The 21125-nt window shown below is 33.5% G+C and overlaps 2 protein-coding genes across 2 annotated transcripts; both read right to left on the bottom strand.

Annotated features, from left to right (window-relative positions):
- Positions 1-14174: 14174 nt before the first annotated feature.
- On the bottom strand, positions 14175-16514 carry LOC113870164 (pentatricopeptide repeat-containing protein At4g20770-like). The gene has a single exon (XM_027506761.1). The coding sequence runs from the start codon at positions 16512-16514 to the stop codon at positions 14175-14177; it is 2340 nt and encodes a 779-aa protein (XP_027362562.1).
- A 617-nt stretch (positions 16515-17131) lies between these two features.
- LOC113869922 (11-beta-hydroxysteroid dehydrogenase-like 5) lies at positions 17132-19524 on the bottom strand. The gene is made up of 6 exons (XM_027506452.1): positions 19327-19524; positions 19030-19222; positions 18675-18760; positions 18405-18536; positions 17793-17957; positions 17132-17446 (listed from the first exon to the last, which is right to left on the bottom strand). Exons 1-6 carry the CDS (start codon positions 19522-19524, stop codon positions 17132-17134), a joined length of 1089 nt encoding a protein of 362 aa, XP_027362253.1.
- Between the last annotated feature and the right edge of the window lie 1601 nt (positions 19525-21125).

The raw sequence follows: 21125 nt of genomic DNA on the forward strand, positions 1-21125 counted from the left end.
TCAACTCAAACTTTCTCAAAGGCTAGAAATCCATGAAATAAACCTAGAAATTCCTACACAATTATTCAAATGATCAAAATTACAAATTATATCTATGTAAATCAATATAAATTAACCAAAAATTAAGAAATCTATGATATTTGACCAAAATGATGTTTTTATATTATTTACACTTTCTAAGTCAATTTTTTCTATCAAGGAACACTAAAAAGACAAGTAAAAATCCAATAAAATTTGGATTCATCACCACGTTCACTATTGGTGTCACCACCACCTTCTCTTCCCTAAGGTATTTCTACCGCCCCCATCTTCTACACCCCTAGTGTATCATTGAACCATTCATAGTTTTCAATCATTCCAAACATCATCGCAATCACATCCAACATGCCATTTACACACATTTCCAACCATTCAAATTATTTGGCATCAATCGATGGCATGTTAACACACACATTCACTCACATTCTCAATCAAGGGCATGTCAACCCATGTTCAAACATATTATATCCAACCACACAATTTCTATCCTAATTTTATCACAATCCAGTCAATTCATCATACATCATACACAATGTCAATCACAATCAAGTCATTTCCTCACACAAAATATCAACCAATGTTTAATACGTCATGTCCAGCACGAAAATCCATCAAAACACATGTTCCTATGTCCTAGCTCAACCATATTACAACGTATAACAAATAAATAGATTTTCAAACAAAATAAAATAGGGTAGAGTCCCTCTTTACCTCAAAATGAAGACTCACATTGTAATTCAACAATGAAAATGCCCCTCACACAAATTTTGTCATAAATATATGGAAGAATTTCATGAGAATCCAAAGAGAACCAAGAAAACAAAGAATAGGGATGAAAATCAAAACTCTAGCCATTAAAACTCACCTCTAAATGCTTCAAACGTGATTCCAACCTTCAATCTCGTTTCCAAACGGCATTAGGGGCAATTTAAATGTTGAGATAGAGTTTTGAGTCTAGAGAATCAAAGGGATTTGGAAGAGAGGAATAGGAAATGAATTTTCCAAATCCTAAATCCCTTAAATACCCATCTAATTGTGATGATCTTGATACAGCGAGACATTTCTAGCTACAGTGAGACCCTTTTTCGCTATAACAAAAATCTCGGATGATTTTGCACTCTGGTTTATATAGAATCTTGTTACAGCGAGGCCCTCTCGCTATAGTGAGACTGCAACCCAGAATCCTCCCCTCTATGTTGTCTTCTTGCTACAGTGAGGAGCGTCTCACTATAGCGAAAGCACAACATAATCACTCCTTTCTCCCAGTACCTTCTCACTATAGTGAGAACACCACATATTTATGCTCTTCTCCCAGGGCATTCTCGCTATAACGAGAATTCACTCACTACAGCAAGAACATCCCTACAACACACACTTAGCTTATATTTCCAATCTAACCACAAGTCCACATTTATTTTTAATCATATTATACAAACGTATACATATCTATATGTATTTACACATATATTCACACCACCGCTCAATACCCATCATCATTATCTATATTCTTTATTGTTAATTTTTCTAATAACAATCATTTGCGTTTTTTTGTTCTTAGGGAGATTAGATCTTTGCTGAAAGACATTAGATTCATTCGTTTTAGCCATATTCTTAGAGAAGTCAATCAATATGCAGATTAGTTGGTTAAATTAAGACTTAGGTATAAGGAGGTGTTTTTCTATTTTGACAAGGCTCTAATTGGTTTATTGTCTTTTTTAAGTTTAGATGCCTTAAGCTTTTAGCATCTTGGTATTTAGCATTTGCTTGTCTTTAGACTTTTAAGCTCCATTTATTATAAAAAAAAATATTATATATCTTTTTAAATTAATGGTTATATTCTTTTAATATCTTAAATATGAAAAAATATTTATATCTTATTTAAATAAACTACTAATTTATTGTTATTTATTAATATAAAATAAAAAATCATAATTATTTTATATAAAAAATATAAAATGTTTTTTTTAATTTACAAGATATTGTAAAAATTATTTTTATATTATATAATAGTTAAAATTTTATAAAAATATATAAAAATTTTAAGGTTTTATACTTAGAAAATAATTCACAAAAATGAGACTTTTGAAAATTTTCCTTGAATCATAATATAAAAGATAAGAGCGCTGACAAAGCAAATTAACATGCCCTTGCCTTCGCCATCGGATCCATTTTCATGTGAAGAGATATGTTGAGACATCAAGGGGACTGCATTTTTGCACTCTTTTTTTTTTCACATTCTATAATTTTTTTATAATTATTTTCAAAATATCCTTTTTGATGATAAAATAAGTTTTCCAATTTTTATGTTAAATTTTAATAAAGAAATTTATTTTAAAAAATAGTCAATAATTTTAAATTAAATAATTAATAATTTCATAAATTAATTTTCAGAAATATAAAATCTTAGTTCTACAAACTTATTCTGAAAGTATAAAATCTTATAAATTAATTACTAAAATATAAATTTAACTGTGTTTCAAAAATATTAAGTTAAAAAAGAAATACATGATGCTATATAAAGTATCACATGTAGTATAGTGTTACATTTTAATATGTTTCTCTTCTTCTTTTTTACATATTAAAATTTGATTTGTGGAACATTCTGGTGTGTACTATTTGTTCACGTTAGAGTTTGATTTTAAAATTATATTTTTACTTGACCAATATTTAAAATTGAGAGGGAAATAAAATTTAAAATTTAAATGTAAATTTCTATTACTGTATAGGAGAATTCAAACTTAAATCATTAAAGGAAAAATTATATTTCAAATTTTAAATACAATTAAGGTAAAAGAAAAATAACAATTTTAAATATAAATTGTAACACTGAAAAGTAGCACACATTTGAGCATGTATTAATTTATAATGTGTAAAACAAAAGAAAGAGAATTAGAGGTTGTTTGTTTTTTTTTAAATAGAGTTTTTATTTTTTAAAATTAAAAAAAATAGAAAAACTTACTTGTTAATGTAAGTTTTAAAAATTATTTTTGAAAATTAATTTTTATTTTTAGTTTTTAAAACAGAAAAATAAAATTGCTATTTAGGTATTTTTGTTTTTGTTTTTCTATTTTTTTTTCTAAAACTAAAAAAAGTCTAACTAAAAATAGTTTTAAAAATTAAATTATCAAACAAAATTTATTTTATTTTATTTTTCTAAAAACAGTTTTATAAAATTATTTTAAAATATAATTTTTAAAAATTAAAAATCAAAACTAAATCAAACAAACTCGTAGAACATTTTTTTCACTTGACAAACAATAATTATATAATAGAAAAATCAATTGAACTATCTCTCAAAGTACCTCTTCATGTGTGTGTTAAACTTGCAAGTAAATCTGTCAGCATTTTACTATGTTTAATTCACTTATTTTAGTAGTTACTTTTCAAATGATATTATTTAGGTAACTAATTTAAAAATTTGCATTATTTTGATAAATAAAAAAAATTTGACCTTACTGCTATTAAATAAATTTTGTAAAAGCTCATCACATCAACGTAATAGAGACCACTATTTTAAAAGGAAAAGTGATTTTAACACTAAAACCAAACAGAGGAATGGATAAGAGAGTAGACACTACCTTTCTTTTTTACTCCCTGTAATATGAAAGGAAAATTGCCTCTTTTTTTTTTGAAAAATTTTAAATTTCAAAATATGGATTTTCTTTTTAAAAAAATCCAGGAATATGAAAAATTTTCAAAGGCCACTTTATAATAAAAATAAATTCAAATATTACGAATAATATTTTTTTAGCATTTTAAAATTTTTTATTATTTATTAAAAAACACAAATGATGTTTTTTAGCTTTTTGAGTTATCATGTTTTCGTAATTTTTTCAAATTTCATATTTTGGAGAAAATTTTATAAAACTAATTTTTTAAAAATATATAATTTATATATATATATATATATATATATATATATAAGCCATTGTCGTTTTTTAACTTCAACATTTTTTTAAAAAAATGTCAATAATAATTTTTTAGTTCTTCATTTTCGTAATTTTTCCATAATTCTATATTTTTGTATATGTTATTTTTAAATATCATATATAAAAAATAATCCAAGAAAATCCATTACAGTATAGAAAACAATGTAAAAAAGAGAAAGGTGCAAGACCCTTCAGCATTTTAGCAGCTCTTCAATATCCATGGCAAAGTGCGTAAACATTATTACAATGGAATGTCATAATCACATCTCCGAGCAGTCATTGTTATTTATTATTGAATATTCTATATAATTCCAATGTTCGTTTTTCCACGTTATAATAGGCATAGAGCATATAAGAAATTGTCTCGTTTTTTTCTTTTTTTAAGATTCATGTAGAAATGTATTATATGGTCATGTATTAGCTTATTATATAAGAGATATTAGTTATTTCAGATATTAATTTTTTATTTTTAGTTATCATTTATTTTATACATTATTAATTGTAATTAGTATAATCAACGTACACTTTTTCATACTCTAAAATTTTTTTTCTATCTCTTCTCAATTTTGTCTTCAAGATATCTTACAACTTAACAGAGAATTACATATTCAAATATTCAATTCATCAAAGTATTATCTTTTGTTTGAGAATTTTTTAGTAATTTCTCGACTATACTCTCTAGATCCTTTGATTCTTGTTTATTCGAAGTTTTTTTTTAATAAATTTTATAAGCTTATCTTACCCCTTTATGCATGTTTTTCCATTTGACATTTTCATTGCATTACGAGAAATGAAAGAGTTTACAAAATTGACATGCACAAACAATCAAAATATACATATATCTTGCAATAGAGAGTGTCTACATAACAGAGACACGAAAGGTGTCAATCATCAATAGTATTATAGCGTAAAGGACACAATATGTCCTTCATGAGAAGACTCTTCAAGTTGTAAAACTTGTAGTTTCAAGACTCTGCCTTCCTAAATCAGCATGGCAGTAATTTCTCATGCTATAGAAATTCAAGTGTTACATGAAAATTTTCAATAGGAGTAAATGTTTTACTACCTCACATTTTAAAAATGTCATCTAATCTGGCATCAAATTGTAGTTTATTAGTAAGCATCCAATATGATTTTTATTGATAGTTGTCATAGCACTATTAGGAAAAATGTCAACCATATTTCAGTAGAATATAAGAATTTAATAACGGTGGTTTTAACCATTGTTAACTTGGTGGTAATTTCTCTCTATAACTAGAGCTCTCTTCTTAAGTTCTCTGCAGAGGTGATTTGATTTCAACAACCATTGTAATGAGATCTTATTTCTTAGTTGATGTTAAGAAATTACTTTAGGCCTGAAACATGTCCATGTTCAGTTGTTAAAATTGTTGTTCTATTCCTTAGGATGTAGTTAGGCAGTTTTTTTTATGTTTTTGATCATGCATAATTATAGGATTTCATTGTTAGTAAGTGGTTAATTTCTTTTGTTGTTAGTGGGGAGTTATTTTCCTTTAACCTTTAGAAATTGTAATATTTCTAATTTTGATATATGACAGTTTAGTTTTTTCTTCTTCAATACATTTTGTTCTTTGTCTGTTTTGTTTATTTCTCATAAAATAACTAACACTTGGTATTAGAGTCTTCTTCTTAAAGGACCTATAAATGAGTGAATTTGACAAGCCATGGAAGCAACCAAAGCAAGTTTATCTTCAATAGCTTCATTGGTGTTTGATGGGGACAACTATGAAACTTGGGGAATACGAATAGAAGCTTACTTAGAGGCTTTGGATCTATGGAGGCCATTGAAGAAGACTATAAAGTTCTTGTGCTACTCGGCAACCTAACAATGGCTCAAATAAGGAATCACAATAATAGGAAAACTAGAAAATATAAGGCAAAGTCATGCCTTTTTGCAGTAGTTTCACCAACAATTTTCACTTGAATCATGTCTCTACAGTCAATCAAAGCCAAATGGGATTCTCTCAAACCAAAATATGAAGGAGATGATAGAATCAAAGGCATAAAGGTTATGAATCTCATTAGAGACTTTGAACTGTAGAAGAAGAAGGAGTCAGAAACCATTAAGGAGTACTTAGAAAAATTTCTGACCATGGCAAATAGAGTAAGACTATTTGGTTCTGCATTTCATGATTCTCGTATGGTTGGAAAAATTTTGGTTACTGTGCCTGAAAGGTTTAAGGCCACCATAACCACGTTGGAAAACACCAAGGTTTCTATCCAAGTTTACCTTGGCAGAGTACTGAACTCCTTACAGGCACAAGAACAACAATGGGCAATGAGAAAGGAAGGCTTTGTTGAGGAAAATTTGCATGTCAAACATGAAGATGGTGGAAGAAACAAGAAAAATAAGAACAAAAGCAAAGCAAGAAGTTGAAAGGGAAAAGTATCCTCCATGTAAGCATTGCAACAAGACAGGTCATTCTCCATTCAAGTGCTGGAGAAGTCCTGATACTAATTGTACCAAGTACAATCAACTTGGGCATGAAGTTGTTATATGCAAGAATAAAAATCAACAACTAGATGAAGAAACTAAAGTTACTGATTAGGAGGAGGATCAACTCTTTATGCGTTTTGCAGGCAGTGAAGTAAGTGAAAGCTAGCTGATTAATAGTGGTTGCACCAATCATATGATCAATGACAAGGATCTCTTCAAGGATTTAAAGCCAACCAACATCAACAAAGTTAGAATAGGTAATGGTGACTATCTTTCAGTCAAAGGAAAGGGGACTGTTGCAATAACAAGTTATTCTAATACAAAGTTTATTCCTTATGTCCTTTTTGCACCTGTAATTTAAAAAAATTTGCTGAATGTTGACCAATTGATTGAAAGAGGTTTTAAAGTTGCTTTCAAAGACAACTTTTGGTTTGATTAGAGAGATGCAGCCAGTCAGGATTTTTTTAAAATAAAATTAAAAGAGAAAATTTTTGCTCTCAATACATTAGAAGAAGAGCAAATAGCTTTGACATTCAAGGAAATACCACAGTAGTTTGACACAAGAGGCTCAGGCATTATCACCATTAAGGACTTCTGCAATGAAGTCCAAAAGTATGACAATTGATGAATCCACATTTTATTAGATTTTCACTTGTCATTTTGATGGTTCTTAATAGAAAAAGTGAACTTAGGAAGTGTAAATAACATAAAAACATCATTTTGGTCAAATATCATAAGTTTCTTAATTCTTGGATAATTTACATTGATTTACATAGATATAGTTTGTAATTTTGACCATTTGAATAATTGTGCAGGAATTTCTAGACTTTTTTCATGGATTTTCAGCATTTGAGAAAGTTTGATATGAAAGTGATCACTTTGGATTCCATAGTGAACACTACAGCAAGCTAAGTCCAGAAGAGCAGACTAAAGTGATCACTATGAACCCATAGTGACAACTATAGAGACCCATTTGGAAGAAGTGTTGCGCATGCTTACTTTGGGACCATAATAGACACTCTAGAGCAGCTAAAGTTATTACTCTGTTACCATAGTGACAACTCTAGAGAGGCCAAAAGCACAGGACATATGCGTAACTACTATGGGACGAGAGTAACTACTATGGAGTACTGCGTGTTATCACTGTGATGCCAAAGTGATAGCTCCAGAGAGGCCCAAATCACAGGACTTGTGCGTAACCACTATGGAGCGATAGTAACTACTATGGAACACTGCGCATTATCACTATAAAACCATAGTAGTTACTTTGGGTGAAAATTTCTGCACTATAATAGGATTTGAGAAATTAGGGTACGTAGCTTTTTACATAATTTTAGATTATTTTGCCACTTTGGGAGCATTTTGCAGAGCTTAGGATCCTTGGGTGACAGCCAAGGCCAATCTTAGGGTTTGATTTACAATTTCTCTTCATTTTCGTTTAATTCTTGCATTGATTATGTCGAATTTTCCTTGTTTTCATCTTGAATTTGTAAGACTCATCCTTATGGAGGGCTAAACTTTTTTGTAACCCTTAGTGAGTTCATGGATTCTTGAATTCCTGAGTATGAATGTCAATATAATTTCCTTTCCTTCATGAATTTACATTTCTCAACTCTTTGACTTGAATTAATGGTTGAATGAGAAGGACACTGCTTAATGAACCCTAATTCGTTTTAATGAATTTCTTAACTTAGTTTGCTTAATCCTAAGTTAATTTCTAAGGTTACGTAATCTTGGGGAAAAGAGTTGGAGCCCATGTAAATTGCTTAATTTGTATGGGACGTTAAGGTTAATTCTTGCTTTTTGAGTTACCCTAATTCAGAAGAAGAGAAAAAGTATTGAATCTTGAGAGAGATAGGGATAGAATTACATGAACAAACTAAGGATTGCACATTTCATTGATGGGACTCATTAATTTCATCACTTGCCTTTGCATTAAAATTGAAATTACACAAAACCCCCTTGTTTTAATTGCTTTTACAGTAAATATTTACTACATGTTCAATGTATGTTACAAACCAAAGTCATTGGAGACAACCTAAGCTTGCATTCTAAACTACATAAATTTTTTTGCATATTTTGATGAAGGTTAACGACAAATCTTTCTTGCAAACGAGAAAAATTTCTTTCATCAAATTGACGCCGTTGTCAGGGACTTTGGTGTTAATTTTACATTGAACTTGTTAGTTACTCTGTTTTAGTGTTCTGTTTTTCATTTTTCTGCATATTTTGCCCTGTTTTTGCTGCATAATTCTGCAGAATTTGAGCATGTGTGTTACTTTTTTCTTGCTATAGTTTACAACTTCTTTCTGTTTTTGCTGTTTAGTGTTAATGCTTCATTTTACTGCACTTAGACATTAGTTTTCTGCATAATTGTCATCTGAATTTTTCTGCATTTTTGCTACTTCTTTCCATTATTCATAGTTAGTTTCTAGTGCATGACCAAATTGAATCCTAGAGACTTGTATCCACTTGATCCAGAGATTGACAGGACATTTCACTTATAAGTAAAACTAGAATGTGTCCTCTTACCTTGCTGACCTCTTCTATAACTTTTCTCCATTTCTCATTAGCATGTAACTCAGCCAATAGCTCTTGATAATCTAGCCAAATAAGTTCAAACTCTAACACCTTAAATTCAACCTCTCCTAAGCTTCTTGAAAGGGCATATGCTCCCTTGTTTTTCAGCTTGGGCTTATACACAATTTCAAAGTCATATCCCAATAACTTGGCTATCCAATTCTGTTGACTCCCTGTGGTGATCCGTTGTTAGAGCAATTGCTTCAAACTCCTCTGATTCGAAAAGACCTTAAACCTCTTGACTAAGAGATATGATCGCCAATGTTGAATAGCAAGGGCAACAACCATCAATTCTTTCTCATACGCTGACTTAACCAAATTCCTACTACCCAATGCTTTATTGAAGAAAGCTATTGGCCTCCTCTCTTGCATCAAGATGGCCCTAATCCCCATACCAGAGGCATCACATTCAAGCTCAAATTCTTTCTCAAAATTGGGTAGCATCAAAATTGGTGCAGTAGTGATTTTCTCCTTTAGTTGGTCAAAAGTACGTTGAGCTTGCATATTCCAACCAAACCCATCTTTTTTTGTTAAATCTATCAAAGGTCTAGCTATCCTACCTTAATATTTGATAGATTTAAGATAGTATCCTGTTAACCCAAAAAAACCTCTAACTCCTTTAACGTTTGTTGGAATGGGCCACTCCATTACACTTTTCACCTTCATGGGATCCTCAGCAACTCCCTGAACAGAGATTACAAGCCCCAAATACTCCATAGTGCTTTGTCCAAAACTGCAATTTTCCTTATTGGCAAATAATTGTTGTCGCCTTAAGACTTTCAATACAGCCTCAAGTTTCTTCATATGCTTATCCCATCCACAATTATACACTAGGATGTCATCGAAGAAAACCAACACTCTTTTTCTCAAAAATGATCTAAAGATCTCATTCATTAATCATTGAAAGGTTAACAGAGCATTCATGAGCCCAAAAGGCATTACCAAGTATTCGTAATGTCCTTCGTGGGTTCTGAAGATGTCTTGTGGATGTCCCCCTCCTTAATTCGCACCTGATGATATCCTTACTACAGGTCAAGCTTGAATAAAAAACTTGCCCCATGCAACTCATCCAGGAGCTCTTCTATGACGGGAATAGGAAACTTATCAAGAATAGTGGCCTTGTTAAGGGCCCTGTAATCAAAACACATCTGTCATTGATTGTTCTTCTTCTTGACTAAAATCACAGGACTGATATACTCACTCTGACTCCTTCGGATATGCCCTATATCAAGAAATTTCCTTACCTGTCTCTCAATTTTGTTCTTTTGATGGAATGTGTAACGATACGGCCTCATATTGATGGGCTCTTGGCCACTTTTCAACATAATTGCATGTTCCCTTGTCCTCTTTAGAGGCAACCCTCTGGGTTCTTGAAACACATCTTCGAACTTCTCCAAAACCTCATCAAGGACCTCTTGTTGCTTCCTAGCCATTGTCTTCTTTTCCAGCACTTCCTCTCTTAAGAAGCATAAGGATGCAAAGAGAAGCTCTCCTTGTGGCACTCCTTCCAGGACCATAGGTTCCTGTGGTGTATTTATCCTCATGACCTGTTTGTCCCAATTTATCACCATATCCCCTAATGAGGCTAGCCACATCATTCCTAGGACCATATCTATGTCTTCTAGTTCAAGCAGAAAAGCGTCAATATCAATTTTTCCAGAAAAGGTCTCAATTTTCACCTCTTTACAAATGCCCTTTGTCTCAGTTCTATTACCATCCCCCATCAAAATTCTGATAACTCTAGTGTTTTTTCATTCCTAGCCCATAGCTTCCACCAGCTTTTTCGAAATAAAATTATGTGTAGCCCCACTGTCCACAAGGATGAAAAGAGGAATTCCCTTCACTTGTCCCTGTAGCTTCATCATTCTGAGAGCATCACGACCTGAGTCCTCCAGCCCACATAGGCTAATGGCGCTGCATTCACCATCGGCTTCCTCGTCGATATCTTCACCTCCAACGAAGGCTCCTTCCTCTTCGCAAGTGAGTTGCAACTCATCATCAACAAGGATCAGACAAAGTTGCTTAACAGGGCATTGGTGAAGAGGTCTATATGGCCCTCTGCACTTGAAGCATAATCCTTGCTGCCTTTGATTCAATAGATCTTGTTAGGCCAAATGTTTGGACCCACGATCTTGGAACCCACTTCTGTTTTAGTCACCACCCTCGTTTTTTGTGTCTGGGCTTGGCCCATTAGTGTCACCTCTTGAGCTGTATTGTTTTGAACCGGGTCTCCACGAAACATCAAATTAGGTTTTGTAACCCGACACAAATCCTCCTCTTGTTCACGTTTCTCCTTTTCTAGTCCATCCCTTATTTCAATTCGCAATTTCCAGCTCCACTGTCCTAGCAGTGTGCATCATCCTTCCTCTGGAGAGTGAATTTGCCGTATGCAAACTTCTTAGGCGAGCCTTGATTTCATCCCATAAGCTATGGACGAAATAAGCAAAGTATTGCTCATCGTGAAGACGGGGTACCTGTGCGATCAGAAACTCAAATCGATGAATGTCCTCCTCCACGTTGCCTATTTGCTTCATCGAAGTCAGTTGCTCAAACACACTTTCTTCACCGAGACTTCCATACCTCTCCAAGAGCTCTTGTTTCAAAATCTCCCACGTTAGCTCTCCATAATCGTTTAACAGAGCATTGAAGAAGTGAATCATTCCACTCTCCATACACAGTTGGGCCAAGCTCACCTTGACAGCATCGCTCGTCTCCCGAACACACAAGTAAATCACTACTCGCGTAATCTAGCTAGCAGGATCTTCGCCGTTAAACAGTGGAAGTTCTCTCTTTTTTATGGACTGGCAGAACTCGTCCAAGGCTTCTCCCTCAAGTGATTTCAAGCCTCCTTCAAAACTCGTGTTTTCTTTCACTCATCTATTCTGGTCGTTCTTCTTTGGACCCACAGAGCCCATAGCTTCTTCTTCTTGATGACTTTTTTCCATACTCTGAGACATCATCTCCATAAGCTTCGATTGCTGCTCCAATTGTTTCTTCAGTTCCTCCATCACCACTGGTTCTAGTTTGCCTGAAGGCATAACTCTTCAATGAAAGTCCTCATCTACCCTAGCTTTCCTTCCATGTTTTCCAACCTAGCATCCATCACAACTTATTCTCCTTCTCCGATGAGTTTGACACCTTTTCCCTTTCTCTTTGGTGGCATTCACCACACAAAAGGAATCTGGCAGGTCGGACCACTTAATACAGTTAGTTTCACAGCAACAGTATCACACACAAAGGTTGATAAAATAGAGGGAACTTGTATTGACCAAATTGAAAATGGAAAATTACAAAAGGAGGACTCCTCCTCTACCCAAAGCCTAGCTCCTAGTAGAGTAACCTAGCATTAGCAAGAAATAACCGAATGATCCTTTTTTTCCTAGCGCAAGATTCTAAATAACAGTCTAGATTTTCCTCTCTCCTCTAACCATCATTCTCCTTCATCCTAAACTATTTGGGTCAAAGGTTCCACAGGCCCAGCTTCTATTTGGGCTCTATCAGAGTGTACAAAACCAAGCTCAATGCTAACGGTTCTTTCAACAAACACAAGGCAAGACTCGTTGTGAAAGGATATGCTCAAACCATAAGGTTGTTGCTTGCTGTAGCGGCTCAAATGAATTAGAAAGTGTATCAATGATGTAAAATTGGCATTCTTAAATAGAGTTTTGCATGAAAAAATTTATGTTGAACAATCTGAAGGTTTTGTAAGGAAAAGAGAAGAGGACAAGGTGTATCTTCTAAAAAAGGTGCTTTATGAGTTGAAACAAGCCCCAAGATAGGGTATAGCAAAATTAAAGAACATTTGCTAAACTTAGGATTTGCCAAAAGTTTAGTTGAATCAACATTGTATGTTAAGTATGATGGAACTTACATTCTTATCATCTCACTCTATATGGATGATCTCTTTGTATCAGGAAACAACATAAAGCTTGTGGAAAAGTTTGAGAAAGAAATGATGGAGATATTTGAAATGGCAAATATTGGTTTAATGGTCTTCTTTCTTGGCATAGAGATCAAACAAGGAGAACATTACGACTCATTTGTAAAAAGAAATATGCTAAGGAGATTTTAAAAAAATTTAAACTTAAAAAATGCAAAGAAATGAGCACTCCAATGAATCAAAAGAAAAGGTTTTGTAAGGAAGATGGAATCGAGAAGATAGAACAAGCATATTTAAGTAGCATGATTGGGAGCTTGATGTACCTTATAACAACTTGACTTGACATCTTAAATGTTGTAAGCATTTTGTCTCGATTTATGCATTGTTCAAGGGAAATGTATCTCAAGGCTGCAAAAAGGGTGATTAGATATCTCAAAGGCACCTGCAATTTTGGCATCAAGTTCAAGTGGATTTCATAATTCAAGCTAACAGGCTTCTCAGACAGTGATTGGGGTAGCTCAATTGATGATATGAAGAGTACCTCAGGGTACTATTTTAGTTTTGGGTCAGGTGTTTTTCGTGGAGCTTGAAAAAACAAAAAAATCGTCCCATAATCTACAGCAGAAGCTAAATTTGTGACTATTTCAGCTGCTGTCAACCAAGCCTTGTGGAAGAAGAAGATTTTAATTGATCTAAACATGGAGCAGAAGGAAAGCACAGAAATCTTTGTTAATAAACAAGTTGTAATAGTTATTTCCCATAATCCTGTCTTTCATGGCAAAACTGAGCATTTTAACATTAAGTTGTTCTTCTTAAAAGCAATGCAGAAAAGTGGAGCTATTGTTCTTGTTGACTACAAAATAGAAAACCAAGTTGTAGATATGTTTACTAAACCTCTTCTGGTCAGTAAGTTTGAGTTCTTCAAACAAAATATTGGAGTTTGCAGTTCCTAAAGAAAGGAAGAGTGTTAGGAAATTGCTTTAGGCCTGAAACATGTCCACCTAGCTTTGTATTTCAGTAGTTAAAACTTTTGTATTCCTTAGGATGCAGTTTGGTAGTACTTTTTATGTTGTTGATCATGACATAATAATAGGACCTCATTATTAGTAGGTGGTTATTTTCTTTTGTTGTTAGTTGGTGGTTGTTTTCCTTTAACCTTTAGAATTTGTAATGTTTTTTATTTTGATATATGACAGACAATTTTTTCTTCCTCAATACATTTTGTTCTCTGCTGTTAACAACTCCGTTGTATTTATTTCTCGTAAAATAACTAACAGTTGGTCATATAAGATTATTGGTTGTTTTGCAGAATAATTTGCATATCATTCTTGCACTCGCTCTGGCTATAACCAGGTTCCTTACGGACCTGGTTATTGCTCATTAGCTCTCTAACAACATGTGCATCATCCCATCTTCCCAAAGAAGAATACATGTTAGCAAGAAGCACATAAGAGGCAGGATTTTGTGGGTCCAGTCGATGGAGTTCCTCAGCAGCTCTCTTTGCTAAGCTTAAGTTGGCATGAACACGGCATGAGCTTAGCACAACCTCCCATACAACTGCATCATCCTTGCATGGTATGGTATTTAAAATAACTTCTACTTCATGGAATCGCCCTGCTCGGCTCAGACAATCTATGATACAAGTATAATGATCCAACTTTGGCATAACTCCAAAATTTTGAGGCATGGCATTGAATATTTCAAGTCCTTCATCAACCAATGCTGAGTGGCTACAAGCAGTTAAAACTGCCACGAATGTGATATCATCAGGTTTCTCACCAGATGAAATCATGTCATTATAAAGACATAGAGCCTCGTGACCATATCCATTCTGTGCATAACCGTGTATCATTTCATTCCATGTAACAGTATTTTTACCAGGCATCCTATCAAAAAAACATCTGGCACCAACTACATCCCCACATTTACAATACATTTCTGTGATGGAACTCCCCACAAATATGTCATCTACAAAACCATCTTTTATGATCTGAGCATGAATCTGTTGACCTTGAAATAAAGAAGAAAGTTTTGCACAAGAACTTGTTATGGTGGCAAAAGAAAACTCAGAAGGAAAAAAGCCAAGTTGTCGCATCTGCTTAAAGAAAGACAGAGCATCTTGTTCAAGAGAATTGATTGAGAACCCTGCTAACATTGAGTTCCAACAAACAACATCTAGCTCAGGCAGTTTACTGAATACATGCTTAGACAGCTCCATTTTCCCACATTTTGAGTACACATTAATAAGACTACTAGCGACATACACATCATCATAAAATCCAAACTTTTGAGATACTGCATGAACCTGCTTTCCAGCCTCAACAAGTCCCAATTCAGCACATGAACTGAGGATAACAGCCAAAGTAGTTCGATCGGCATGTTGGCATTGAAACTGCATTTTCCTAAACAGTTTAACTGCCTCTTTGTGATCTGCATTCTGGTTATAACCTGACAGTATAGCATTCCATGAAGTCAAACTCGGGCAAGGCATACAGTCAAATATTTGACGACCAGTTTTAACATCCCCAGACTTGACACATGCTGCCAGCATATTAACATAAGTAATATCATCTGGTTCATATCCGCAACACTGCATTCTCTGAAGATACTCTGCAGCTTTCTCACTGTTGCATCTGTTCCCATACCCAGCTATCATTATATTCCAAGAAACAACACTGCGCTGATTCAAATTAACAAAAAACTTCTCAGCACTATCCATGTCCCCAACTTTTGCATACATATCAAGCAAGGAATTGCTTAAATGGAGGTCTCTCTCAAATCCCAGTTTAATTGAGAGAGTGTGTACTTGTTTTCCTTGTGCATTCATTGAGAAGCCATGACAGTGATCACAGGAACCAATATCTCTTTCCCCGAATCCGCCTTTTGCACAGACACCCAATATGCTGGACAATGAGACAGAGTCAACATGAACCCCTTTTCTCAACATGAGTCTAAACAATTCTGAAGCTTCCTTAACTTGATTTGTCTGCGCTAATCCACTCATCATTGTAGTAAAAGTAACTTCATTAGGCTCAGGAATGTCCCGAAAAACACGAATTGCATCCCCATTAAGCCCACACTTAGCATACATGCACAAAAGAGTATTGACCACATATATATTACTCTCAAAACCAGCCTTGACCACAAGCCCATGATTTCTCCTTCCACAATCAGCATCCATTAAAGCACCACATGCACTAAAAACAGTAGCAAATGTTATATGGGAGGGTTTAACTCCTTCTAGCAGCATTGAATCGTAGGTATCCAAGGCCTGGCGTTCATAGCCACACCGAACCATGGTGCTAATTATGGTGTTCAATGACACGGTGTTCCTTTCAGGCATTTGCAGGAACAAACGACACGCGTTTCGCAAATTGCTGGCTTTGCAATATGCAGCCAAAATGGCGTTCCAGGAAAAGATGTTCTTTTGAGGTATTTTATCGAACACGTGGTAGGCATGGGCAATGTAATCGCACTTGGAATACAGTTCGATGAGGTTGTTAGAGAGAAAGGTGTCTGAGAAAAGGGAAAGACGGAAAATTTGAGCGTGAAGAACCTTTCCGGCTAGTAGAGCTTGGTTGCTGATGCACCATTGCACTAAATTTACCAAATTAGAACTCTTTCTTTCCATCAAAATCAGAACTATCGTACCCTACCACTTTATACCAAAGGAAATTTAATGTTGTATCCGTGACTTACGTTGCACATACATGTGTTGTCATTGTTAGGTTTACTAGGTCGTTTAAAGTAGTTGCTGACTATTTTATAAGTTTTTTCTAACAAATGGCTTGAGGTATTTATCAAGAGATTATAAATAAGCAATTTTTATTAAAAACTTACAATATATCTATATTGATTATATTACGAATAGTTGATTTTTTTCATGCAATCTAGTGGTTCATGTGAATCCCAAATATTATTATAGTATGTGAAGTGGGAATCCAAAATATTTAAAATTTAGGAATGTTTAGGCAATGAGTTTTATTTATCTTGCCTATCTCTTACAAATCATGATATTAATTACAATGTGTATAGCACATACTAATACATCAACATTCAAATGAAGAATTTGGATGACATGCAAGAGACAGGATTTAGGTAATCAACAAAAGTTTATTTTCGTGTTTTACACAAACCCAACAACATGGCAATAGGTCCACAAAGCATGCTTATAGCAAGAATGCAATGATACAAATTAAAGAAAACAGGTAGAAAAGTAGACAGCTTAATTTCCAGAGAATGTTTGAATTAATCGAGCTTGTGCTGCATTTGGTGACTCAACTGGCCAGAGAAAGTAAGTGGAACCATGGCAGTGTGTGTAGGAGAAGTTCCCATACCCACAGCATCCAAGGGTCTTCCAGTCCCTACATAAGAAGAAGTTCTTCTTGTCCCTTGTGGCGAAATGAGTAACCTGAATACCCAGTTAAGAACACTAGGAGCAAACACCCTGTATAGTAAGAACACATCATACCAACTAGGAAACTTCACATATGCATCACCTCTACATGCCCCTGATACAATCAACCTTGCAAACTCCCCTACTGGTCCACCCGTCACATGCACCTTAATCAATAATAAAAGGAAAATGTTAATCTCATCCCTTAATAATAAGATTTTATTAAAAAAAGTATTTATCATAATTTTATAAGTTCAATACAGTAAATGTGTTATGCTGTTTCAATAAAAAAAACTCATCCTTATAGACTGAAGTTAACAAAATCATTGATTATAACTATCAATAATAAGCCATAAAGTGATTCCATCAAACATTGCATAATTTGATGGTAGTATATGTCAAATATCCAACTAACATTGTTTATCAACATAGCAAAAATGGTGAGTGTTGGTACTATTTGGAAGTATCATTGAGTAAAAGACCATGCATTTTTCGAATACCATCTAGACTTACTTCTCTTTCTTCCTTCCACTGCATCTCTGCACCCTCCTCTAGCATGAACTTGCCTCTCGTCATTTCACTTCCAATCCAACCATGTGTTGCTATCGTTACCCCAACCTCATCTTTCAATTCAAATCTCAGCGTCTCATAGAAGTTCACTAAAGCGGCCTTTGCAGCCTTGCATGCAGAGAATAGAATGTCAGAGACCAAAAGAACAACAAAGTTAAATTAACAAAATGACTAGCTTAAATTGAACTAAATGCAAGTTTTTTTAATTCTTTAATCAATATATTTATGTCCTTGACATGGTACAGTTTATTGCTTGTATTTCCTCATTGTTTATTAATTGATTTTTGGCCTCCCTCATCTGCTTATCTTCCCTTCTCTTTTCTTTTTTAATCCTTTTTTGCTTAGTGATGGTATTACAATTAATGGAAAGTAATATTCTCCTTGTCTCCAAATTCATCTTGGTTATTCTTGTTTTCACTATTTTTAACCATTTATCAATTTGATTAATTTCAAGAGTTCTTTTCACTATTTTTTCCTTTTTTAAAGAGGACAGATAATGTTAAACTTAATTGCATGCATACAGATAATGTTAAACTTAATTGCATGCATACTTACAGCATATAAACTCATCCTCGGCAAAGGTAACCAACTTTCAACTGATGCATTTATAATAATCCGACCACAGCTTTGACGAAGATAAGGAATAGCCACAAATGTTGGATAAACATTCCCCCAAAAATTAATATCCTGAGAAAGCACATATTTGAAGACCATATTATCTCATAATATAATCTTTTTCTTTTTATTTTCAAAGAATTAGAAATAGTTGGCAAATTAGAGTTCTATCACAACTGAAATTTCAATTTGGCAAATTGGACTTCTTACCAGGAGAACAGGGAAAACTGATGTGTCTGTAACTTCTTCAAAGCAAAATGTATGTCCCAAACTCACTGTATTCACAAGATGATCTACTGCACTCCCGAAAGACAAAAACAAAAACAAACCAAGACCATGGGAAAATAAATAAAAGGAATGTCAAGGTGTAAATTTTGCCACCCTTTTTCTAATTGTTTTTTACCCAACAAAATTTTCTTTGTTGAAAGAGTTACAAGATTATTTAAATGTCAATCAAATTAATGGTAACAATATAAATTTGGACAATTAATTGATATGCAATATGAAGAATATTGAATGATGATGTGAAAGGTGGCGTGCCATGTAAGTGCACAACAAAACATACCACGGCCATAGGCATTGATGGTTTCAGTGACAAATCTTCTACAATCATCTTCCTTGACAACATCTGCTGCCATAATCATAACATGTCTTGCACCCATTCGCCTTGCATTCTCTGCAATCCCTCTTAGCCTGTGCTCTCTGCGTGCCACCAACATTAAATTTGCTCTCCTTAAAGCATACTCATATGCAATTTGCTGCAATACCAAACCATATTAACACATAAGTGCTCTTTAGTTTTTCCTATTTTTTCCTTCACCAAGCAAACAAAACATATTAAGGAAACTTAGATGAATTAAACAATAAGAGAACTTGCCTCTCCTATGCCTGAAGAAGCTCCAGTAATTATGACCACTTTATTATCCATATCTTCACCATATATAGTGTTATAAAGCCATTCACAAGCATTGAGGAAACAAAGTGTTGGCCATGAGAAAGCTAGCATGATCAAACTAGCTGGAGGGACCAACAAGTTAAGCACAAAATTGAGAAAGTCCATAGCTTCAATGAAAAGCTGAAATGGGTATTAGTAGAGCTACAGTAAGATGGATGAGAAGCATAGTGATAGATAAGAGAGAAGAGAGTTTGACATGTAGTGGGTTGGGTTGGTTGAACATGCAATAGAAAGAAAGAGGTGTTAACACACGTGGATGTGAAGAAGGCTCATTTTGTGACGAATGGAAGTTTGGTTTGGATTTTGCTGCAGCCTGAATCAATTATCTTTGCTGTTTACATTTACACTCGCTCCATATGTTGTGTGAAATGGAATCTACATGTCATAGACACCTTCACTTAGCCTCTTTTGTATCTGAAGTTGTAATAATTAATTTCGTCTCTCCTCTACAAAACCAAGGACACTTATTTAATGACACCAAAGTTTCATTGTAATTTTTTTAAAAAAATATTATTGATTTGCTAACTTATACTCTTGCAACATTTATTAACATGGTATGTTTGGGAGAGAATTTTTGAAGGAGAAAGGAGAAGAAGATTTTTTTTTTAATTTTATATTAAAAGAATTATATATTATTTAAGATGACAAATATATCATTAATACATTAAGTTTTTGTTATTTTATTAATTTATATTTTTATTGTTAAAAATTATTAATTTTAAATATATTTATTTAAAATATAAAAATAAGCTCTCTCCTTCCTTCTCCTCCAAAAACCCTCTTCCAAAACATATTCTAAAAATATTTGTCTACATCTAACTTATGAGAGGAATATAATTATTTGGCACGTTGATACATCGTTTCACTGTAGCATAAATGTTTTTCAACAAACTAAGTTGGTAATATTGAAAGGACATACTATGAATTTCTATGTTCAGGACTTCTTATTGGTTTGCACCAATTTGATTAACTTAAAAAACTAAATTTAATTAGTGAAATTAATTTACATTAAACCACCACCGAGCATCATCTAATAGAGGGTTGTTCTAGATTTTTCTAAACGGCATTGTTTTAAATAAAAGAGATAGTTATATAAATAATGGAAATTGAGTTTCTTGTTTTGTTGTATTTTTGCGCATACGGTAAGAAAAGGAGATAATCATACTTTATAATAAATATTAAACTTGATTTTTTATAAGAAAGAGTGGCTTATGTCCAAAATATTAAAATTGATTAATTAGAGTTAATTTGGTAAAAATGAATAAATTTAATTAATTTTGATGAGATTAAAGTTTTTGTTGCTTGATGAGTAAGAATTTTGTTATTATTACGAGGCAATATGGTTATGACATGGAGAATGATTACATAGGTAATATAGGAAGGGAAGATGATAAGTGTCAATCTGGAACACACGGATTTTCGCAATTCTCACGCACACACCGCAAATTTCTCCTCTGTTTCTTTCCCTCCAACCATTTTTCTGAAAATTACACCCATAATCAAATAACCTTTTTTTTTCACAATTTTCCATTAATGTCCCTCCTTCCCTTCAATTTCCTCATTTGCTTTGTTACACAACAAAACAACGATCAAAATCGTTTTTTTGGATCCTTATTTTTCTTTGATTTGAACAAATAAAGAAGAAAAATCTCCCACGTTGTTGCTGTGACCTGTGTTCATTGCAGGAAATTATTGTCACACCTTTA

The sequence above is a fragment of the Abrus precatorius genome, unplaced genomic scaffold, assembly GCF_003935025.1.
Source record: "Abrus precatorius isolate BTA unplaced genomic scaffold, Abrus_2018 Scaffold6, whole genome shotgun sequence".
NCBI lineage: Eukaryota > Viridiplantae > Streptophyta > Magnoliopsida > Fabales > Fabaceae > Abrus > Abrus precatorius.